This window comes from Schistocerca gregaria, chromosome 9 (genome assembly GCF_023897955.1).
Source record: "Schistocerca gregaria isolate iqSchGreg1 chromosome 9, iqSchGreg1.2, whole genome shotgun sequence".
NCBI lineage: Eukaryota > Metazoa > Arthropoda > Insecta > Orthoptera > Acrididae > Schistocerca > Schistocerca gregaria.
Genome location: NC_064928.1, coordinates 130,670,777 through 130,693,945, shown reverse-complemented (window position 1 = coordinate 130,693,945; position 23,169 = coordinate 130,670,777). Strand labels below are relative to the sequence as shown.

At 43.9% G+C, this 23,169-nt stretch overlaps 1 protein-coding gene across 2 annotated transcripts in view; it reads right to left on the bottom strand.

Annotated features, from left to right (window-relative positions):
* Window positions 1–23,169, bottom strand: part of LOC126292208 (esterase FE4-like) — a 106,815-nt gene that overhangs the window by 53,246 nt on the left and 30,400 nt on the right. The window contains exons 3-4 of one of the 2 annotated variants that reach the window (XM_049986061.1): window positions 21,542–21,701; window positions 14,601–14,786 (exon numbers count right to left, since the gene is read on the bottom strand). In XM_049986061.1, coding sequence (XP_049842018.1) covers window positions 14,601–14,786; window positions 21,542–21,701 — 346 coding nt within the window. Of the gene's footprint in view, window positions 1–14,600; window positions 14,787–21,541; window positions 21,705–23,169 lie in introns of both variants that reach the window. The other variant, XM_049986060.1, reaches the window with a different exon arrangement.

The following is a 23,169-nucleotide window of genomic DNA, read 5'->3' as shown; positions in this document are numbered from 1 at the left end:
TGTCATCTTGACTGTTAGTGATACGAGGCCGTTTGGATCCAGCACGGCGTTCCGTATTACCCTCCTGAACCCACCGATGCCGTATCCTGCTAACAGTCATCAGACCAACGCGAGCAGCAATGTCGCGATACGATAAACCGCAATCGCGATAGGCTACAACCCGACCTTTATCTAAGTCGGAAACGTGATGGTACGCATTTCTCCTCCTTACACGAGGTATCACAACAACGTTTCGCGGGTCAACTGCTGTTTGTGCATAAGAAATCGGTTGGAAACTTTCCTCATGTCAGCACGTTGTAGGTGTCGTCAACGGCGCCAACGTTGTGTGAATGCTCTGAAAAGCTAATCATTTGCATATCACAGCATCTTCTTCCTGTCGGTTAAATTTCGCGTCTGTAGCACGTCATCTTCGTAGTAATGAATAATGAGCTTATGGCATTGTTGGCCGGGGACCCCTCGCTGGGCAGTTCGGCCGCCGCTCCACAAGTTCTTTAACGCCGCTACGGCGACTTGCGCGTCAATGATGATGAAATAATGATTAACGACACACAACAACCAGTCATCACGAGGCAGAGAAAATCCCTGACCCCGCCGGGAATCGAACCCGGGACCCCGTGCGCGGGAAACGAGAACGCAACCGCAGGACCTCGAGCCGCGGACATCTTGGTGGTGTAGCAATTTTAATGGCTAGTAGTGTATATACGGGATGACAATTATTGAATTACATGAAGTAAAATCGTCATAATTTCTGAACGGTTTGCATAAGGATATTCAAACTGCATGATTGATGCGGAGCCTGATTGGGATTAGTATGCGCTTGTATGGTTGCTACAGCGACGAATCCCATTTTCATCTGGATGAGTTCGTCAAGCAAAACGGGGGAACTGAGAATCCGCATTTCGCGATCGCGTAGTCTCTTCACACTCAACGGATGAGTGTGCGGTGTGGAATGTCCAATCACGGAATAATCGGTGCGATATTCCTTGATGACATGGTGACTACCTAACGGTACGTCAAAGTTTTGGAATGTGATTCGATCCTCATTGCCCAGAGTCACCCTGATTTCGACAAGATGTGTTTCTTGTAAGACAGGACTCGACCCCATCGAAGGAAGACAGTGCTTGATGTCCTGGAGGAGCACTTTGGGGACCGCGTTCCGGCTCTGGAGTACTCAGAGGCCACTGGCACTGGCCTCGATTGGCGATCGTATTCACTGAATCTGAACACACGCTACTACTTGTTGTGGGGCGATATTAAAGGCTACGTGTGCAGCAATAACCACAAAACCATCACTGAGCTCAAAACAGCCAGGTCATCTAGAGCATCGATGTTCCGACACTACAGCGGATCATGCAGTATTTCGCTACTCGTCTGCGCCACATCATCGCCAATCATGGCAGGTGTATCGCACATGTCATAAACTAAATTCGAATATTTGTAGTGACGTTTATATGTTGAATAAAGTGTGTTCACGCCATAGTATATAGCTAATTCACCTTTTTTTCATACAGTTCAATAGTTGTCACCAGTATGTTTCCATAAAGAAACGAAACGTAGGTGGAGAAATCAACGTAATGGCTACCGTCAGGGAAGTGTATTGGCTGCAATTTTTTTGATTTGTACAAAAATGAGCAACGAATATCCTGTAACGTGAAGCATTTCCCCTACACAGATGACCTTGCTCCTTCTGCGCCGAATGGACATTTTGAACTTGATGAAGAGCAACTAACAGATAACTGAGTTGCCTTTGTTCGCTGTTTATCAACATTTTAGCTCTATGCCATATACTACTTGCCATTACGATTCGAGTACCAAGAGGTCAGCAAATAAGGAAATTTTACTTGTTACTCGTATACACTATAGTTACAAGGATGCAAGATTAATCTGGCAGGTGGTTTTAGGATATACTGGGTACGAAATTTCCTACATGGAGCTGCAGCCGCTGACGGCAACAACGGTCTTATGTTGGCTTAGCATCGAGCTGAATTTGGATGACAGATATGGGTACATCAGTACACTCAAATGTGTGCCACAGTTCATCAACCACAGCTGCTAGCTAGTGCTGCCGTGCCAGTCGCTCGGAAAGCCATGGTCAAGTATTCAGTATCTTACAGATGTGAAGAATATGTACTACCCTACATGTCGCTGAACGGTTCTAGGCGCTTCATTCTGGAACCGCACTGTTGCTATAGTCGCAGGATCGAATCCTGCCTCGGGAATGGGTGTCTGTGATGTTCTTAGGTTAGTTAGGTTTAAGTAGTTCTAAGTCTAGGGGGCTGATGATCTCCGATGTTAAGTCCCATAGTGCTTAGAGCCATTTGAACCATTTTTTAAAATATGTCTTTCTTCTGTGGCGCTAGTCTCGAGAGGTCACTGAGATCCTTTATGGGGTTGAGTGAGCCCCTCCTGAAAGTATAGAGTCCATATCTGCGTGTCACTCATGAGGTCACGCGTAGACTAGGAATGATGAACCACGATGAATAGTTGGCTAACTCTGACCCTTACTAGTGGATGTGCAGAAATTTTACCCGAGGAACAACACAATTTCTCACAAACAACAAAGAAATAAATGCGATTTCAGAATGACAAAGTCGCTGTGTAATCTTTTCTAATACAACTTACAGCAGAAACAAAGAGGAGACGTACCACGAAGGAGTTATCCGAATAGGACAAATCGATAGGTGTTATGTACATCTACAGCGAAAATAATTACAATTTCAGAAAATTGCATTATTTATTCAAGAGAGCTCCGCAAACTGAGCAAGCCAGTAAGACGGGCAGCAGAAACTTTCACCGTGTGTGGGCGGGGAATTACCTTGCTGAAATGTAAGCCCAAGATGCCTTGCCAGAAACTGCAACAAAACTTTGCATAGAATATAGTCGAGGTATCGCTGTGCTGTAAGCGAGCCGCGGATAATATGAAATGTCACTCCAGTCCATCACGCCCAGCTGACTGGGTCGTATGATGGGTGACAGTCGGGTTGGTATCGGACCATTTCCCAGAGCGTCTCTAGATACGTCTTCGCATTGTCGGGGCTCTGCTCGAAGTGGGACCCATCACTGAAGACAATTCTACTCCAGTGAATGAAATTCCAGGTCGAAACATCTCAGGAGACGCCCCAGACAGTGGTGGGATACTAACCTGACTGCCTCTCGCCATACGGCCCGACAACCAGAAGTCATGGTGTGGGATTCCTTTCTTTTCATAGCAGCACCCCTTTGGTTGTCACTTGTGACACCCTTACTGCACGGCGATACGTCGACGATCCTCTATGCCCCGTGTCGTTGTCCTCCATAGCAGGCCATCCTGGACTTACATTTCAGCAAGATAACGCACGCCCGCACATAATGAGAGATTTTACTGCCTGACTTCGTGCTTGCCGAACCCTACCTTGACCAGCAAGGTCGCCGGAACGTTTGGTGAATAATAGGCAGCGCACTAGAACCAGCTCTGGAATTTGAGGATCTAACACGCCAGTTGGATAGAATCTGCCACGATAGCCCTCAGGAGAACATCCGACAACTCTGTCAATCAATGCCAAGCAAAATAACTGCTTGCATAAAGGGCCAGAAAAAAATGGCTCTGAGCACTATGGGACTTACCTGCTGTGGTCATCAGTCCCCTAGAACTTAGAACTACTTAAACCTAACTAACCTAAGGACATCACACAACACCCAGCCATCACGAGGCAGAGAAAATCCCTGACCCCGCCGGGAATCGAACGCGGGAACCCGGGAGCGGGAAGCGAGAATAAAGGGCCAGAGCTGGACCAAAGCGGCGTTGACTTGCTCTTTCTCTTAAGCAAATCATACAATTTTTCTGAAAATGTAATAATCTGAATCATAACCGGAATGAGATTTTCATTCTGCAGCGGAGTGTGCGCTGATATGAAACTTCTTGGCAGATTAAAACTATGCGCCGGACCGAAACTCGGGACCTAGATAGGAAACGAGGTACTGGCAGAATTGTCAGTTTATGTGATCGCTCTAAGCTTGTTGATACCAGTGCCTACCAATTTAAGTGTATATCACAGCACTGAGGATGGTCACTAAGTGACCGAAAATCGATTTTGCGGATAATAAAACAAAAAAATACGACCAATGCTGATTCCCCTTCCAAGTCTATATAATATTTGCTCGTGGTACACAGAACATGGAGTCGCCAATCAATAGAATTGAAACTGTGGGGACGGGTCGTGAGTCACACTTGGGTAGCTCAGATGGTAGAGTACTTGTCCGTGAATGGCAAGGTCCCGAGTTCGAGTCTCGGTCCAGAACACGGTTTGAATCTGCCACACTCCGCTGCAGAATGAAAATCTCATTCTGGAAACATCCCCCAGGTTGTGGCTAAGTCATGTCTCCGCAATATCCATTCTTCCAGAGGTGCTAGTTCTGTAAGGTTCGCAGAAGAGCTACTGTGAAGTTTGGAAGGTAGGAGTGCGAGGTACCGGCAGAACTGAAACTGTGGAGACTTGTCGTGAGTCGTGGTTGGGTGGCTCAGATGGCTGCCAGCACGGTAGCTCAGAGTGTTCGGACAGAGGGCTGCGTGCTATCTGCAATAAAGAGACTGAGTCAAGGAATCAACGATCAACTTGAACGGATGTCTTGTGACGTCCGTCCAGACCAAACGCAACGAACTATATCGAACAAACTGAAAAAAAGGGGTGGTAGAACATTTGTCGGCGAAAGGCAAAGGTCTCGAGTTCGAATCTCGGTCCGGCACACAGTTTTAATCTGCCAGGAAGTTTCATCTGAATCATTTATTTGTCTCTACATCTGTATCACATCTACCGATTTCCGCCGCACTAAGATAACTATTTATGATGCGTCTCTCTTTTTTGTTTTGTTTTTGAGTGTGTACAGAAAATAGAAAATAGACCGCGTTACTCTTGTCTCGTGCTGTTGCGCAGAAATCCTGATCATTTGCTTTATTCAATCTTTTAGTACACTCCATGCCAATTTTTCGACTGTTGACAGCCACCTTCATGGCACAGCAGTTTTAATGTCGAGCAGCGTAGCAGCGTACACGTGTCTTGGGTCTTATTCCTGGGATACTTCTGGCTTTTATAATGTTTACGACTGAACTTATTCCCAGCGACATATCGAAGTTGGCTGCAACTTATCGATCTGTGTTCAAGCTATATCTGCGAGTGACCAAGTGAGATAATCCAAGTGGTACATAAGTCTTCAAGATCAGAATGAAACCAAATAACTTACGGGTTTGCTGCCGGGTGACGTCGTCGAACACCGCCGATATTTCGACAGGAGCTCACCCTGCCATTCTCAAGGCACAGATGCAAGGAAGAAAAAATGTGCAAGCAAATTTAATACCTCGGTTCATAGAGTAGAAACAAGGACGATACCACACACAGAACAAGTGTCAACACAACCAAAGATAACCACCATCAGAAATATGATCAACAGGTGAGGTAGCAATAATTCTGTCCCTTTGTTTTTTGATGAGAGACAGAGCCGGATTCCAAGCAGCATTGAAACAATATCCACCTTCTCTGTTAACAAGGTTGCTTGATAGTCTGATTTCAACGGCTTCCTTAATAACACTATCCCAATAGCTTGACGTGCAAGCCAGAATCTCCGTGTTGTTGTATTCCATAGGATGACCGGTGTCAAGGCAGTGTTCTGCAATAGCGGATTTGCTCGGCTGCTGTAAGCGTGTGTGACGCTTATGTTCAATACACCGGTCTTCCACAGACCTGATTGTCTGACCAATATATGACATGCCGCAACTGCAAGGAATACGATAGACCCCAGCCTTACGCTAACCGAGATCATCTTTTACGGACGCCAACAGGGCCTTAATCTTAGAAGGTGGTCGAAAAACACATTTCACATGATATTTTTGCAAAATACGGCCAATCCTGTTGGAAATGCTTCCTGCGTAAGGCAAAAAGGCCGTAGACTTAGGTGCCACTTCGTTGCTATCGTCACTCACCCGTTGCATAGAAGGCTGATGGAGCAACGCACGTTTGATCTGCCTCTCACTATAACCATTTTGACGAAAGGTGACTTCGAAATGTTCTAGCTCAGCTGCCAAACTATCAGGGTCTGAGATAACGTGGGCCCTGTGAACCAAGGTACGGAGTTCGTTTTTTCTTCCTTGCATTTGTGCCTGAGAATGGCAGGACGTACTCCTGTCGAAATATCGGCGGTGTTAGAGGATGTCACCCGGCATCAAAGTTATTTGAACATTCGATTCGCCGGGAAAAGTTAAGGTCTCACAGATTGAAACCAGCTTGGATTCCCGTACATGTAAAGAGCAGCTCCCTGCGCATCGCATCCGCCACGGCAGCCGTATGGTGGATTCAGCAAAGTCTAAAGGTAAAGTATTTGGCACATTTTGACCGAACTCGCATGTAGCTCGTACTATGTTAGAAGTCTGTTGTGGTGAAACCGTTGAATATGAAAACAAATGGATGGAAAGGTTAATATTATACACTCCTGGAAATGGAAAAAAGAACACATTGACACCGGTGTGTCAGACCCACCATACTTGCTCCGGACACTGCAAGAGGGCTGTACAAGCAATGATCACACGCACGGCACAGCGGACACACCAGGAACCGCGCTGTTGGCCGTCGAATGGCGCTAGCTGCGCAGCATTTGTGCACCGCCGCCGTCAGTGTCAGCCAGTTTGCCATGGCATACGGAGCTCCATCGCAGTCTTTAACACTGGTAGCATGCCGCGACAGCGTCGACGTGAACCGTATGTGCAGTTGACGGACTTTGAGCGAGGGCGTATAGTGGGCATGCGGGAGGCCGGGTGGACGTACCGCCGAATTGCTCAACACGTGGAGCGTGAGGTCTCCACAGTACATCGATGTTGTCGCCAGTGGTCGGCGGAAGGTGCACGTGCCCGTCGACCTGGGACCGGACTGCAGCGATGCACGGATGCACGCCAAGACCGTCGGATCCTACGCAGTGCCGTAGGGGACCGCACCGCCACTTCCCAGCAAATTAGGGACACTGTTGCTCCTGGGGTATCGGCGAGGACCATTCGCAACCGTCTCCATGAAGCTGGGCTACGGTCCCGCACACCGTTAGGCCGTCTTCCGCTCACGCCCCAACATCGTGCAGCCCGCCTCCAATGGTGTCGCGACAGGCGTGAATGGAGGGACGAATGGAGACGTGTAGTCCTCAGCGATGAGAGTCGCTTCTGCCTTGGTGCCAATGATGGTCGTATGCATGTTTGACGCCGTGCAGGTGAGCGCCACAATCAGGACTGCATACGACCGAGGCACACAGGGCCAACACCCGGCATCATGGCGTGGGGAGCGATCTCCTACACTGGCCGTACACCTCCGGTGATCGTCGAGGGGACGGTACATCCAAACCGTCATCGAACCCATCGTTCTACCATTCCTAGACCGGCAAGGGAACTTGCTGTTCGAACATGACAATGCATATCCGCATGTATCCCGTGCCACCCAACGTGCTCTAGAAGGTGTAAGTCAACTACCCTGGCCAGCAAGATCTCCTGATCTGTCCCCCATTGAGCATGTTTGGGACTGGATGAAGCGTCGTCTGACGCGGTCTCCACGTCCAGCACGAACGCTGGTCCAACTGAGGCGCCAGGTGGAAATGGCATGGCAAGCCGTTCCACAGGACTACATCCAGCATCTCTACGATTGTCTCCATGGAGGAATAGCAGCCTGCATTGCTGCGAAAGGTGGATATACAGTGTACTAATGCCGACATTGTGCATGCTCTGTTGCATGTGTCTATGTGCCTGTGGTTCTGTCAGTGTGATCATGTGATGTATCTGACCCCAGGAATGTGTCAGTAAAGTTTCCCCTTCCTGGGACAATGAATTCACAGTGTTCTTATTTCAATTTCCAGGAGTGTAGTTTGTAGGGACTAGTGAAGTGAAATACAAGGAGGACTCATGTTTCTATTCAGCTGATTATAGTTACAGTTTCATCAGTGTAATAGGTGCTGTCACCGTTATTAATAGAAAGGCTGGTAAAAGTGTGAGTTAGCGTATTCAATAAAGCGTCCAAATTATTCTGTTGACAAGTGAAATTAAAGTAAAGCAAACCAATACTGTACAGGTTTTGATGTCCACATCGACGCTGATGATAAGGAAGTAAAGATAATATGCTGCGAATTAGATGAAATAATAAGATACGTGAGACGGGATGGAGGTCTGATAGTGTTGGGCGACTGGAACGTTATTGTATACGAAGGTAAAGGTGTTAGAGGTTGCGTTTGCACAAGAAGTGTCACGTTTGTTCTCAAATTGGGACACTTGTCTTGTTGATGTGTCGTAGAGAAGGGAGGCCTATTCCAGAGTGAACCTGAGCTGGCCTTTTGAGAAAATAACAGAGCACATTGAAAGTTTTTCATCATCGCTACTGGCCAGATTTAACATTACATGTTTCTCACAGGACCAGTGGAAAAACTTCAAGACGTTACTTCACAATCCCATGCGATAAGGTGACAAAGTGTTCTGAAGATTTTCGTAGACAACGCATAGCCGTAGGCAATGGCCACGTTCGTTCTAAGGCTGGGAACCAAGTCATGAAAAATTTCGAACTGCAGGAAGAGTTGCTGATGATCGACTCTTTGTGCAGTGGTTGACAGTACCCCTCAACACTAACAAATGTAACGTATTACGCAAAAATTGTCAGAAAGACTCAGTTTTGTGGAATTACATGATTTCCAAACAATCACTGGAAACAGTCACATGCATTAAATATCTGAGAGTAAGCAGAGAACGCTGTTAAATGTGGAATGACCAGATAAAACTATTTGTAGGTAAGTCACGCTGATATTCAGCTATTTTGTTAGTTTGTTGCTTAGTTAATTATCTGTGTGTTCCGTGGGTTACAACTGCGACCACTTGCTCAGCTTTAAGTTCTCAGCGGAAAATGTGGAGGGGTACAAGTTGATCATTTGCATGATGTCTTAAGTTCTTACTTTCCGTTCATTGAAAACATCCTCAGGAAATGTAGCGCACCCACAAAGAAGATATCTTACAAAACCCTTGTTCAAACAATACTTTAAAACTTCTCAACAGTCTGCGATTCCTATCCAATAGGATTACAAAACGATCCAAAGAAGATTCTACACGAAACGTGACCTGTATCATGATGTGGTTTACTGTTAAGTTCTGAGAGTATACGTTCATCTACATCTACTTCCACTCAGATACTCCGCAAGCCACCGTACGGTGTTGGTGGGGGATACCCTGTAACACTACTAGTTATTTCCTTTCCTGTGTCACTCGCAGATAGAGCGGGGGAAAAACGACTATATGCATGGCTCCGTATGAGCCCTGGTCCTTAGGAGCAATGTATGTTAGCGGAAGTAGAATCACTCGGCAGTCAGCATCAAATGTGGGGTTTCTAAATTTTCTCATTAGTCTTTCCCGAAAAGAACGTCGCCTTCCAGCCAAGGATTTCCATTTGAGTTCTCAAAGCGTCTCCATTACACTTATGTTTTTAAAAACTACCAGAAACAAATATAGCTGCTCGCCTTTGAATTGCTTCGATATCTTCCTTTAATCCAATCTGGTACGGATCCCAAACACTCGTACAGTACTCAAGAATATATCATACCACCGTCCTATATCCGGTCTCCTTTACAGATGAACCACACTTTAGTACAATTCTCCCAATAAACGGAACTCGACCATTCGCCTTTACTGCCACACTTCTTACAAGCTCGTTCCGTCTCTCTTTGCAACGTTACACACAGATATTTAAACATCTTGACTGTGTCAAGCAGGACATTAGAATACTGTATCCGAACATTACATGTTTGACGCTCCTACTCATCCGCATTAACTTATATTCCTCCACATCTAGGGCAAGCTTTCATTCATCACACCAACAGGAAATTTTGCCGAAGTTGTCTTGTATCTTTCTACAGCCATTCAACTTCGACACCTTACGTACACCACTGAGTCATTAGCAAACAACCGAAGATTGCTGCCCACCGTGTCTGTCCACTCAAAATGGCTCTGAACACGATAGGATTTAACATCCGAGGTCATCAGTCCTCTAGAACTTAAACCTAACTAAGGACACTACACACATCCATGCCCGAGGCAGGATTCGGAACCTGCGGCCGTAGCGGTCGTGCGGTTCCAGACTGAAGCGCCTAGAACCGCTCGGCCACAGCGGCCGGCCCGCTCACTCATTAATGTATATAAAGAACATCAGCGGTTCTATCACAATTCCCTGGGGCACTCCTGACGCTACCCTTGTCTCTAATGGACACTCACCGTCGAGGACAACATACTGGGTTCCATTATTTAAGAAGTCTTCGAGCTACTCACATATCTGTGAACTTATTCCATTCGCTCTTGCCTTCGATGACAGCCTGCAATGGGGCACCTTGTCAAAGGCTTTCCATAAATCTAGAAGTACGGAATCTGCCTGTGCCCTTCATACATGGTTCGCTTGTGAGAGAAGGATAAGATGCGATTCGCACGACCGATGCTTTCTAAAACCTTGCTCATTTGTGGACGTAAGCTTCCCAGTCTAGAGAAAGTTTATTGTATTCAAACTGAGAATATGTTCAATGTCTCTGAAGCAGACAGACGTTATCGAATTGGACTGTAATTTTGCGAGTCTGTTCGTTTTACCCTTCTTGTATACTGGAGTCACCTTCGCTTTTTTTCAGTCGTTTGGGACTGTGGTGGGCGAGAGATTCACGATATATGCAAGCTAGATAAAGGACCAGTACCGTATACTTCATAAAATGTAACTTAGATTCTACCTGGTCCTCGTGATTTATTTGCTTCCAGATCTTTCAGGTGTTTCTTTACAACAGGGTTGCTTATTACAATGTCGTCCATATTGGAGTCTCTCCGATGGTTTAATGACGGTATGTTTGCACGATTTTCCTGTGTGAACGACTTGTTGAACGTGAAACTTAAAATTTAGATTTTCGTTTTGCTATGTTCAACTGCCATACCAGACTGGACAACAAAGGACTGAATGGAAGCCTTAGACCCGCTTACCGATTGTACGCAAGACAAGAATTTTCTCGGGTTCTGTGCCAGATCTTTTTCTAAGGTGTGACGGAGGAGTTGTTGTATGCTTCGCGCATAGATCTTTTCACAGACGCACGAAGCTCTACCAACCTTCGCTTGTCGTCATTTGTGCTTTCCCTTTGAACAGAGAGGGCAACAGCTTCTGCTTACTCAGCAGCCACCGAATTTTGTTATTAAAACGCAGTGGGTCTTTCTTATTCTTTATCACCGAGCGAGATGGAGCAGTGGTTAGCACACTGGACTCGCATTCGGGAGGACGACGGTTCAATCCCGTCTCCAGCCATCCTGATTTAGGTTTTCCGCGATTTCCCTAAATCGTTTCGGGGAAATGCCGGGATGGTTCCTTTGAAAGGGCACGGCTGATTTACTTCCCCATCCTTCCCTAACCCGAGCTTGCGCTCCGTCTCTAATGACCTCGTTGTCGACGGGACGTTAAAAAACACGGACCTGACCTAACCTCTTATCCTTTATCCACTTCCTAGGTACATCACTCTCTAGACTACGATTGACAATCCGCTTAAACTTTGCTCATAATTTCTCCATCTCTATTTTACTGAATTTAAGTGGTACCAGTTCACTAACTGAAGTGTTAACAATTGCTTATCTGCTCTGTCTAGTCTAGTCCTCTTGACAGATTTTTTTACTTTCGTAATCATAGTTGCTATAATGACATCATGATCTCTAATCGCCGTTTCTATACTGACATTGTCGATAAGGTCCGGCGTATTTGTTGTCTAAGATATTTCCATTGTGGGCTGTCAAGCTAGCTGGTCAAGACAGTTTTCAGAAAACGTGTTGAAAAATATTTCGCACGACTGTCTGTCGGGCCGGCCGTTGTGGCCGAGCGGTTCTAGGCACTTCAGCCTGGAAACGCGCGACCGCTACGGTCGCAGGTTCGAATCCTGCCTCTGGCATGGATGTGAGTGGTGTCCTTAGATAGGTTAGGTTTAAGTAGTTCTAAGTTCTAGGGGACTGACGACATCTGATGTGAAGTGCCATAGTGCTCAGAGCCATTTCAACCATTTGAACTGTCTGTCGGTGCCCTGGCAATGAATGCATAAACATCCATGCTATACTCGGTATTTTAAAGTCGCCTCCAAGTAGTGTTGCCTGATTTGGATATTTACGCGCTATTAACCGTAGATTTTCTTTCAATGACTGTAGAACTGTCACAGCAGAATCGGGTGTCCGGTAAAAGCATTAAACAAGTAACTTGCTTTCACTTACACCTGTTATACGCCCCTAGATGACTTCACTTCCACACTCAACTTCGTCTTCAATAGAGACAACATTTTTGTCAACCGCAATACTGCAATGAATACACTCTCTCTTATGGCCTCTAATCTGTCTCTCTAAGTTCCACGACTCGGTAAATATCTCAGAGTTTTTCACTTGGGGTTCCAGTCGGCTCTCGGTCCCAAGAAAGAGCGCGAGAACTTTCCTGGAGGGCAGTAAATTCTGTAACTTTATTACGAATACTTCGACCGTTAACCGATAAAATTATGTCAGTCGAAGTGGCTTTATTCTGAACGCCGTTTTACTTCCCTTTCTGTATATCGACCGGCGAGTGTTCATCAGACCACTTCGGACTATTGCCTAGCCTCAAAATCCGTCATGTGCCCTCCACAAGTACTCTGCTACCCGAGTAGCTACTGACCTATCTTTTGAAGTCCTACAAATTTCCTCACGATAACGCAGGTCCAGGAAACTGCAGCCCAGACCGTCGCAGAGTCGACGAAGCTTTTGGTTGGGACCGTCCTCTGGGCTCCGAACCAAAGGACCCCGATCAACTCTGGGAGCGACGCTGCAAATTGCGAGCTCTGCTTGCACCTCCCACGCCATACCAGCAGAGTTCACCATCTCCGCCAGACGCCTTTACCGACTGACGATCGCCTTAGACCCACGTGAGTCACAGCTTTCAGACGACTCCACTTTGCACGCTAGATAGCCACAGGTAAGGCTGCCTCCATATCGCGGATGAGGCCCCCAGTAGACATACCGAGTGCACATTGGCTTTCTTTCTAGCCCAGAACGCTATCTGTCTCAGGGGCTCTATAACGCGCCTGACATTGGAGCTCCTAATGTCTTTCGCCCGAGTACCTGCTCGGACCCTGCACAAGGAGCGACCACCTGTCCTCTAACACTGTGAATGAGTAAGGCCAGGCGGCCAGTCTCCATATTGGCCCTCCGCCTCGAGCGATGCGAACGCGTGAGCACCTGCCACTCATCCTGCTGTGAGGGCGAATCCAGCGTTGGGTGTGCTAGGAGGCACTTCGGAAGCAGAGCGCGTGGGCTAAACAAGCGACCACTGGGATGCCAGGTACTCCGCCACCACTGCATCCGAGGCAGCTGCCTGAAGGTGACTGACCGTAGCCAAAAGCACAGTCAGCTGGCCAGCTCCTCCTCTGTCTGCACATACCATGCGCACATCCTAGGCATCCTAGCAAGACAAAGTGAAGAAATAAGCTATAAAAGCAGACTTGATTCTACATATGCAACTTGCTGCCCTCCTGATATGTCAACAGTGGACGCTACTTCGTTAATGAGCTACATAATTAGCAGTTCAGTGAGAAACTATTCCCCTATAGACTGAATGAATTGAAACTTACGACATCGGGAAAATAAGTAGAGAAACACGCAGGAAATTTAATAAATATTCTACGAGGAAAACACAGAAAAGATAAACACTTAACTTGCCGATGTTTAGTTGTACTCGTACACCAGCCGAGAGCCGGAGCCTGACGTTCCCAGTAGTTCAAAATGGTTCAAATGTCTCTTAGCACTATGGGACTCAACTTCTGATGTCATTAGTCCCCTACAACTTAGAACTAGTTAAACCTAACTAACCTAAAGACATCACACACATCCATGCCCGAGGCAGGATTCGAACCTGTGACCGTAACAGTCTCGCAGTTCCAGACTGCAGCGCCTAGAACCGCACGGCCACTTCGGCCGGCGTTCCCAGTAGTCATCCAGTGTATTGCTTCCTCCCACATGCATCTCGTGAGACGCCCACGATGGTATAATTAGAGACATTCGTGCTAACATGGCGTCTTATCAAAGATCGTTCTCCCCGTATGGGAATAGTCTCTACCACGCCACATGTGGAGACTTGTGGAGTAGAGATAGATCCTGATCTGCTACAACAGTCTGTAGGAATAGCCACATGCTGCTTCTCAGCTGCACCTCTCCATGTGTCTTATACTATCAAGCCTTCAAAACTCATTTGGAAATGCAACATTATGTGCATTATAAGGCGCAAAATATACCAAGCGACAAACCTGAGTCTGGTCATCCAGATTTAGGTTTTTCGTGAGTACCCTAAATCGCTTCAGAAAAAAAAATGCTGGGATGGTTCCTTTTAAAGGGGATGCCCAAATTACTTCCATGTTCTTCCCTAATCCAATGGATCCGATGACCTCGCTGTTTGGTCTCCTCTCCCAAATCAACCAACCAACCACAAAATGTTCACAGCACTGTGGTAGGAAGCCTCACGCATCCCACACATTGATTTGTAGTATGTTGTAGATCCCTCTTCCCCAGTAGTTGTTGTCGAGGTTAATAACGACCACGCACGTACCCTTGGCCAATGGCGACAGGACGAGACCGTGGCAGGACCAGCCTCCAGCGCTGCCGCCGAAGATGGTGACGTTGTCGGGGTCGCCGCCGAAGCTGGCGATGTTGTCCTTGACCCAGCGCAGCGCCATCACCTGGTCCTTGAAGCCCATGTTCCCCGGCACCAGGCGGTCCCCCGCGTTCAGGAAGCCTGCAACACGAGACACGGGCATCACCACAGCGACGTACAACCTCACCCACTGATAATACTGCCACTCTTGCACAACATTAAATGTCTAAGAACCACCAAGGTGATTCGAAACTTTCTATACAAAGCACAGTGTTGCATGTAATTATAAGGGTCAATTTATATATTCGTTTTGCTCAGTCATTTTCTGTCTCCTTACATTTCTGTGCGAAACTTAAACCATTTTCCGAATCTCATAAAGATTATATGTGTAGAAACAAAATAATTTTTTATTTTATTCACACAGAAAAACAGCATTTCTGTAACTGTCCGCATTTTTTCACCCTTAATCTTGCATTGATTCAGTCATTCTTTGGTAACGTACGTCTTTCTCGTTCCTGTTAACTTTAATTTCCTTATGCCCTCCAGAACGTATTTAGGTACTGAACACAGAAAATCGATAAAGATCACTTTCGTACTTGCGACTGAAATTCCTATGTGGATATCAACTTTGAGATTACATATGTTATTAATTGAGTCGAGTCGTCTTATACACTGTCAGAAGCCAAAACTTCCTGAACACTGATGATTACTGAAGAACGTTCTACATCATGCTAAAACTACATACTCATTGTTCTAAGACATTTGAGAATGTTGGAGAACGTTTTAATCTTTAGGACTTGTAAGACATTGAATAGTGCTCCTGTAACTCATTGATTACTAGCGAACCAGCAGTGTTTCGCAAATACATACGGGAATTGGCTATACATTCTAATCTCGGATATCCCTGGCAATTATATCTGGACGAAAATTTCGTCTCCTCATTGCCTCTTCTCTTGCTTTGAAGATATGGAACTCGAAATTATAATAAATCAAATACAATATGATCGAAAAAGATTTTGAAAATTTCTCGAGCAATTTACTTCAAAGTTTTAAACAGCCGTAATAAACATTCCGACAGACATAAGTCAAATATTGTTTTAAATAAGTTTACTGATTTCGTTGTGAAACCGGTTCAACTTTCCCCTTTATATATTGGTAAGTATTTATTTTGTATCTTTCGACTTCAAGGGAACGGGATTTTAAAACAGCTTGTGATGAAAAACTTAGGACAAAAAAACGGAAGGACAATGGGTTGAAAAAATTCGTCAATACTCTAGGTAACGTGCACAGAAAAAAATAAAATTATCTCTTCTTAAGAACCACAAATTTTTAGCAGAAATGACACAGTGAAAGTCTACACAAATTTCAAACGAACGGAGTAGATTTTACCGGAAAGAATCAAACAGTGTTGGGCAGGTCACAGCAACTGACCAGTGCAACCCACAAAGAAAGATCTGAGCGCAGAACGGCGCAGGTGGTCCAATGTGGTCAATAAAGTTAATAATAGTAATGATAAAGGTTTGCAAAATCTTGAAATTTAATTTTTTTTTGCTAAAATGAGCTACAGAGTCCTTTCAGTACATTCTGCATGGATACCTATCCATTCCTTTGTCTTATGGTCAACATGTGAAGAAATGTGGCCCTGAAACAAACCGCTAAGAAGTCACAAACGATACATGTATCTCATCAAATGTTAATGACCCACATAGTTCCTTAAATTATCGGCATCATCAAGTAAATTAGGTAAACACCAAAGTAGCGCTATTTTAGACTTACATTTCCTGGCGATCGACCTTTCTAAGCAACCTTTTTTTCACTTCAGTCTACAAAATAGAACTTCGATACTAACGTTGTTGTTTCAACTGCTCCGTTTTCTGTACTTCGTTCTTCAAGCGGGAGGTTTTTTTCATCCTAGATGGTAAATTATAAAAGAGGCAAACTACATTCATAGCATCTGTAGATTTAGAGAAATCGTTTGTCAATATTGAGTGGAATGCACTCTCTGATTCTGAAGGTTGTGCGTATGGAATACATGGGAAGAAGGTTAACTGCAACTTGTATATGAATGACGGTAGAGTTATAACATTACGTCAAAAGAATACAGTAGCTGACAAAGGAGTAAGAAATATTTGTGGCCTATCTTAGATGTTATTCTAGTTGAACATGATGGTCTTGAAAAGAAGTTATAAGATGAACATGAACAAAAGCAAAACAAATGCCATTGTGTGTAGTCGAATTACATCAGACAATGCTGTGGGAACTAGACTGGATTGTGTAACACTAAAGTCATAGACGAGTTTTGCTCTTGGAGCAGTAACATAACTGATGACTCAAGTAGGAAGAGTATAAAATACAGACGGTCCATATCAACATAAATGTTTCTGAAAAAGAGAAATAAGTTCACGTCCAATACGAATTTATGTATTAAAAAAGCCTATACTGAAAATTTTATTTTGTAGTGAAAGTTAAATGCGGAAGAAAAATAGCAGAAGAGGTTAGAAACTTTCGAAATACGATACTACAGAAGAAGTCTGAAGATTAGATGGGTAGATCGGATAACTAATGAAGAGGTTGTGAATTGAAGTGAGGAAAAACAACAGCGATTAAATCTTATACTTCAGGTAGCTGTAGGGAGTCTGAAATTGTAGAGGCAGATCAAGGGATGAATACAGGATACACGGCCAGAACTGCTACAGAGTGGCTCCAGGAACACTTTTCTTATTTTAAACACTTCCGCTGGCCAACAAACTCCCCAGACATGAACATTACTGAGCATATCTGGAATGCCTTGCACCTGCTGTTCAGAAAAGATCTCCACCCCCTCGTAGTCTTACGTATTTATGGAAACCCCTGCAGGATTCATGGTGTCAACTGCCTCGAGCACTACTTCAGACATTAGTCGAGTCCATGCCGCGTCGTGTTGCGGCACTTCTGCGTGCTCGCGGGGTTGCTACACGATTTTAGGCAGGTGTACCAGTCAGTTTATTTGGCTCTTCAATGTAGTTTCATACGGGTAGAATTATAATGTCAGCAGATAAATGTTACTTGCTCTGCTATGGCATCCTAGTTGTCTAATGTGTCGGTTCCTGTTTATTCTCTCTAATTTATGTGGCCAAGGCTTTGTGTTTCAGTAAAAGTCGCTGGAAATTTTTTGCTTTTTGACATTAGCGGTATTCGTAAAATCATAGAATTTTCTACAACACTACCTGCTAGGTAAATGCATTGTGTAACATTTCAACACAACGTACTTGATAGTTACATCAATCTCGACAACTGAAATTACTATGGCGTGTATGCTACCAATGAATATTACATACATAGCTGACAGGTCATTCTAGAACAGGATGTAGTTCAAATGAATTTTATTATGACTGTCTTAATTGAAATTAGTTTTCAGCTATAATTTACATAATGTTTTCTGGAAATAATTATTTATATAAAGATTTATGCGCCTAATAATTAATAATGATAAGGATGCATATATTTATAAAGATTGAAATTTTGATAAAGGTAGCAAATTTGGAGACTATAAAAAATATGAGCTCCCTACCTTCGTATAATTGTCGATTGAATGACTGATAATAAAATTACAGAAACTGAAAATTAAAACAGAAATTTTGTTTGCATGAAGACTAAAGTGTAACAAATTTAGTTTCACTGTAAAGTGGTTTTTGATTAAATTAACTTAACGACTGTGATTACTAATCTTCGTCGATCAAGATCGATGTTCCTAAATGGATCGATGTGAAAAATAAAATTATATTATCAGAAAAATTTGGTGATCAAATATACAGGGGCCGGCTGCGGTGGTCTAGCGGTTCTAGGCGCTCAGTCCGGAACCGCGCGACTGTTACGGTCGTTGGTTCGAATCCTGCCTCGGGCATGGATGTGTGTGATGTCCTTAGGTTAGTTAGGTTTAAGTAGTTCTATTTCTAGGGGACTGATGACCACAGATGTTAAGTCCCATAGTGCTCAGAGCCATTTGAACCAAATATACAGGGTGGTTATGATTAAAGTTTCATCATGTGGGAGAGAGTGATAAACGAGTGACCGTAGGACAAGGAAATTTTGTATACACATTTGTAAGGACATTCGAAGAGAAATAACAAATAAACCATTGAAAGAAAGACAAAATGGCTCTGAGCACTATGGGACTTATTATCTGTGGTCATCAGTCCCCTAGAACTTAGAACTACTTAAACCTAATTAACCTAAGGACATCACACACATCCATGCCCGAGGCAGGATTCGAACCTGCGACCGTAGCGGTCACGCGGTTCCAGACTGAGGCGCCTAGAACCGCACGGCCACACCAGCCGGCGAAAGAAAGACATTTTAGTTACAACATGAGAGGGTAACATTTATCAATTTCTACCATGTTTACGTTACGAGTTACTAACGTTGCTCAGTGAGATGACCGTTTGCATCCACAAAAGCCTTTTAGTGTTAACATTTCTACATCATGGTAGCTCTGTATGTCATGTAGCCCTTAATATCATTTAAGTATGTGACGATACCCTGTCCGTCCATAAAGTTTCGGAACTAGATTAATGAAAAATACAGGAATGTTAAGGTGGTGGTTTTATGCTTCAGGCGTTCTACATAGCATTCCATTACTTGAAAAGGACACAGAGAACGTTCACACAAACATCTGAAACAACCGGAAGGCGTTCTTTGGAATATTATTCAACTCAAAAGTCATATTGGCTCCAGTGTCGCTTATGTCGGAAAGAGTTGGCTCTGCACTTTGTCGTTTTGGGGTAGATTCGTAATGGTAACACCAAGTTTCTTTAGACTTGATTTTTTCCAGAAAAGAATTGTTCCTGTTTTGTGCTGAATCTTCCAAGGAGAGATACTTCATAAGAAACAATTAAACACATGTATCTGGCCGTTGTGGCCAAGCGGTTCCAGGCGCTTCAGTCCGGAACCGCGCTGCTGCTACGATCGCAGGTTCCAATCCTGCCTCGTGCATGGATGTGTGTGATGTCCTTAGGTTAGTTAGGTTTAAGTAGTTCAAAGTCTAGGGGACTGATTATACAGGATGTTAAGTCCCATAGTGCTTAGAGCCATTTCAACCATTTTTGTACTGTAAAAAAGACACATGAGCGCGCTGTACAAGCAGTGGAATGATTGATTCAGAAAGATTTATTTAGGGCCCTCGTATTTCAAGCAAACAGTAATGCTGAGGAAGGCGATCATTGGAGAGTGCAACGTGAGCTTCATGGGAAGGGCAAAAGTCCATAAAAAGTTTAGAAATAGCGAAACGAGTAAGGCGACGACTGCGATAAAAAGGAAACCCACGTTCAATCCTGGCCTGGCGCTATTTTTCGTGAACTTACACACACACTATAGTGCCTAATTAACTTACACAATTCCTGATATATTCCTGGGCTTTTAAGGGTCTCACACGAACCACAAAGCAGACATATTCGTTACCATCACAGAAAAGTCCTTCCTGTACCATTCAATCAGTTACCCTCCTTCTCTAAGGTCTTCCCATTTGCAGGAAACTGACCCTGGACTGATGTACCTCATTGTATCGCAGAACTAAATAACTGCTCCGGCTTCAAAAAACAGTTAGCGACGTGTGTAGTAAAACAGTAATAACGCCCGCCTTTATTGTGTACACATGTCTTATCACATTATAGTCAGTAATTTTTCCCAAAGACCGTAGCTGCTGTAGTATGACTGAATTTCTCTACCTCTTCCCTAACTTTCATAAGGTTCGACTTTTCTATACCTATAATACATTACCTTCTACTGACTGTGTGGTTATCATTATTATTGGTAGTAGTATCGCTAGCATTATTGCTATTATTTCTTTGTCAGTACTATTATTTAAAACATCATTAGATAAATTGAAATCTTCTTCATATCAGTTTCAATTCCATTTTACTGTGCTATAAATTATTATCATTCTTAAATTATCCAGTGTATAAAAATATTGCCCATTTAAAAGCACTGGTCTGATGCAAGAGAGAGCCCACTGTCGTGAAGTGAAATAAGTAAATAAATATATGTAAACTATTACATATACTGATATTAATTCTCCTTGATCCCAGTGGTTCATCACAAATTGACATTAGTTTCTTATCAGTGTAAGTATTTAATGATCATCTAAACATGATGTTAATCTTAAGAACAATCTCTGGAATCAATGATAAATAAAATTAATTTCCCGTGGAAAACTTCCACGACTGATTGCTTTTCTAGCGTGTAAGAAACGTGAACACCGTACCTAAGTGGCAGCTTAAAATAAGAACTCTTCGAGCAGTCGGTTATGAGCAGGCTGTGTTAAAGCACTGGGCGTTTGGCCGAAATGTTTCAACGTTGTTGCGTCGCAAATTGCAACGGAGCAATAGCTCTAAATCAAGTCTTCAAGATATTCTACAAAATGTTTAGAAAAAGAGAAAAGTGTGTACAATGTTTACGCAGCACAGCTTGACTAGCTAACAAAAACGACAACACGTCGACGCTTGCTGCAATGTGGCTGAGATGAGGAACGTGGACATTTCTTTTCTGGAAAGAATCATAACGGGTCATGAGACTTGGTGTTTTGGATACCGACCTACCACAAAATGACAAAGCACAGAGCTTCACACGAGGAGTCAACGCTTTGGCGAAATAACCGAAACTGAAAGTAATTCGATGCGTGAATTGAACAACATACCAAGAAAGACCTGTTCCGACAGTTTCACGTAGTTGTATGAACATTTTGTGCACTGTATATAGTTGGGGGGAAACTATGTAGGACACCTGAATCATTAAACGCGCCGTCTTAACTGTTCTCTGTTTTGTATTACTCGACTTTTTGGGCAAAGGGGGTACCAATTCTCATTTGTACCGGGCACTGACTGGCGTGTGTGTGCTGGCAGACACGGTGTTGGTATACTCACCTAGGACACCGAGGCGGTAGTTGAGGGAGACGAAGACGACGCCGTAGCGGATGAGGAAGTCGGGACCGCCAAAATCTTCGTTGCCGGAGCCCAGCATCAGACCACCACCGTGGATGTGGACCATCACCGGCAGGAGACCACTGGAGCCCTCTGACGGCAGCTGCTGGCAAATCACTGCACTGCATACGGCATGCCTCGCCACAGCGACAAAGAAGAAAGCAAAGCAAAACGCAAAGCTATGGCGCTCTGCCCACAGATGGGCCGATCGACAATGCACGACCACTGTGTCCCCCTCCGGCGGACGGCATCACGTTGACGGAGTATGGAGTATGGAGAGGGTCTGGGTCCGCATACCGCTGCCCCAGTCGTAGTTGACTTTGCACAGCCTGGAGCCAGTACTTCCCATTCCAGTAGATTAACAGCTGTCACCCCATTTCAAACCTCCTAGCGAGGGAAAACCCGTAGCTAGACCAGGAAATGAACCTGTGTCTTCCACATGGCAGTGAGCTATGCTGACCACTAAGCAATGGGGGTTGTAACATTACAGGACATATTGGGACATATTGAAGTATTCGATACTGTAGACTTTTAGGGGATGTCGATACAGATATGCAAAATGTAAAGGGAAACTTTGGTGATGTTTAAATATTGTACTGTGTCAATATTAGAACATTTTGCACAGAAAGAACAAAAATAGAATTAATGTAAATATATATTAGTGTTAGTAACCTATTTTCATTCAATTTTGTAATTATATTTCATTCTGTAAAAGAAAGACTCACTGTTTGCTGTAGCTCTGATAAATTGTATAAATTGTCAGCTTTGAGCTAAATTATTTCGTATAATATGGACAAGATGCTTTTGGGAACTCGCCAGCTAAAGAGAAAGTCTGTGGATGAACGTTTAATGCACACTTCTGGAACTTTCTATGGAGAAATTCTATATTATGATCGCAAAAATACGAAAACTTGTGAAAACTGTTTCATAACCTAATTTCGAAAGACGATTTGTATCAAGAAATATTGCTAAAAAGATTTATTTACGTTTTTAAACACGATTTAAATCATTTTACATATAAATAGTTGTTCTAAATCACTCAAGAAATATCCAGAATCAAATGTCAAGATATTTCTGGAAACATCGGTACAAATCTGGTGAAGGTTATCCAGATGCTGGTAGAAAAATGTTATAAAATCTATTTGGAAATTATGCTTGTAAGAATTTATATGTACTGATCCTTTTACTTACTTTAATCTGTACTAAAATTCTGTAATGTCTAATTTAGTTTTAAGTCGTGAATTGCTATCGTATTGTAAACAAAACATTGTCAAAGACTCTCATTGTTTGGAAAGATATTAATACACCTAGGAGTTGTCAGCTGCCAGTTCGGATAGGCAGTGCGGTTAGCTCGGAGAGTCAGTTGTTGAGTCGGTGAAGTCTGTCAGTTCTGTTTGTAAATAAACGTCTGTAATGAAGAATTACTTGTTGTCGTCAATATGAACTCAAGACCTTTTGCACGAAGCAGACACCTCCTAATGCAACGTTTTTAATTTGGTGTTGAGGAGCTGAAATGTTATAATTTGGTGCAGAAAGTCCTGGGACGTTATAATTTGGTTGAGGAAGCTGGG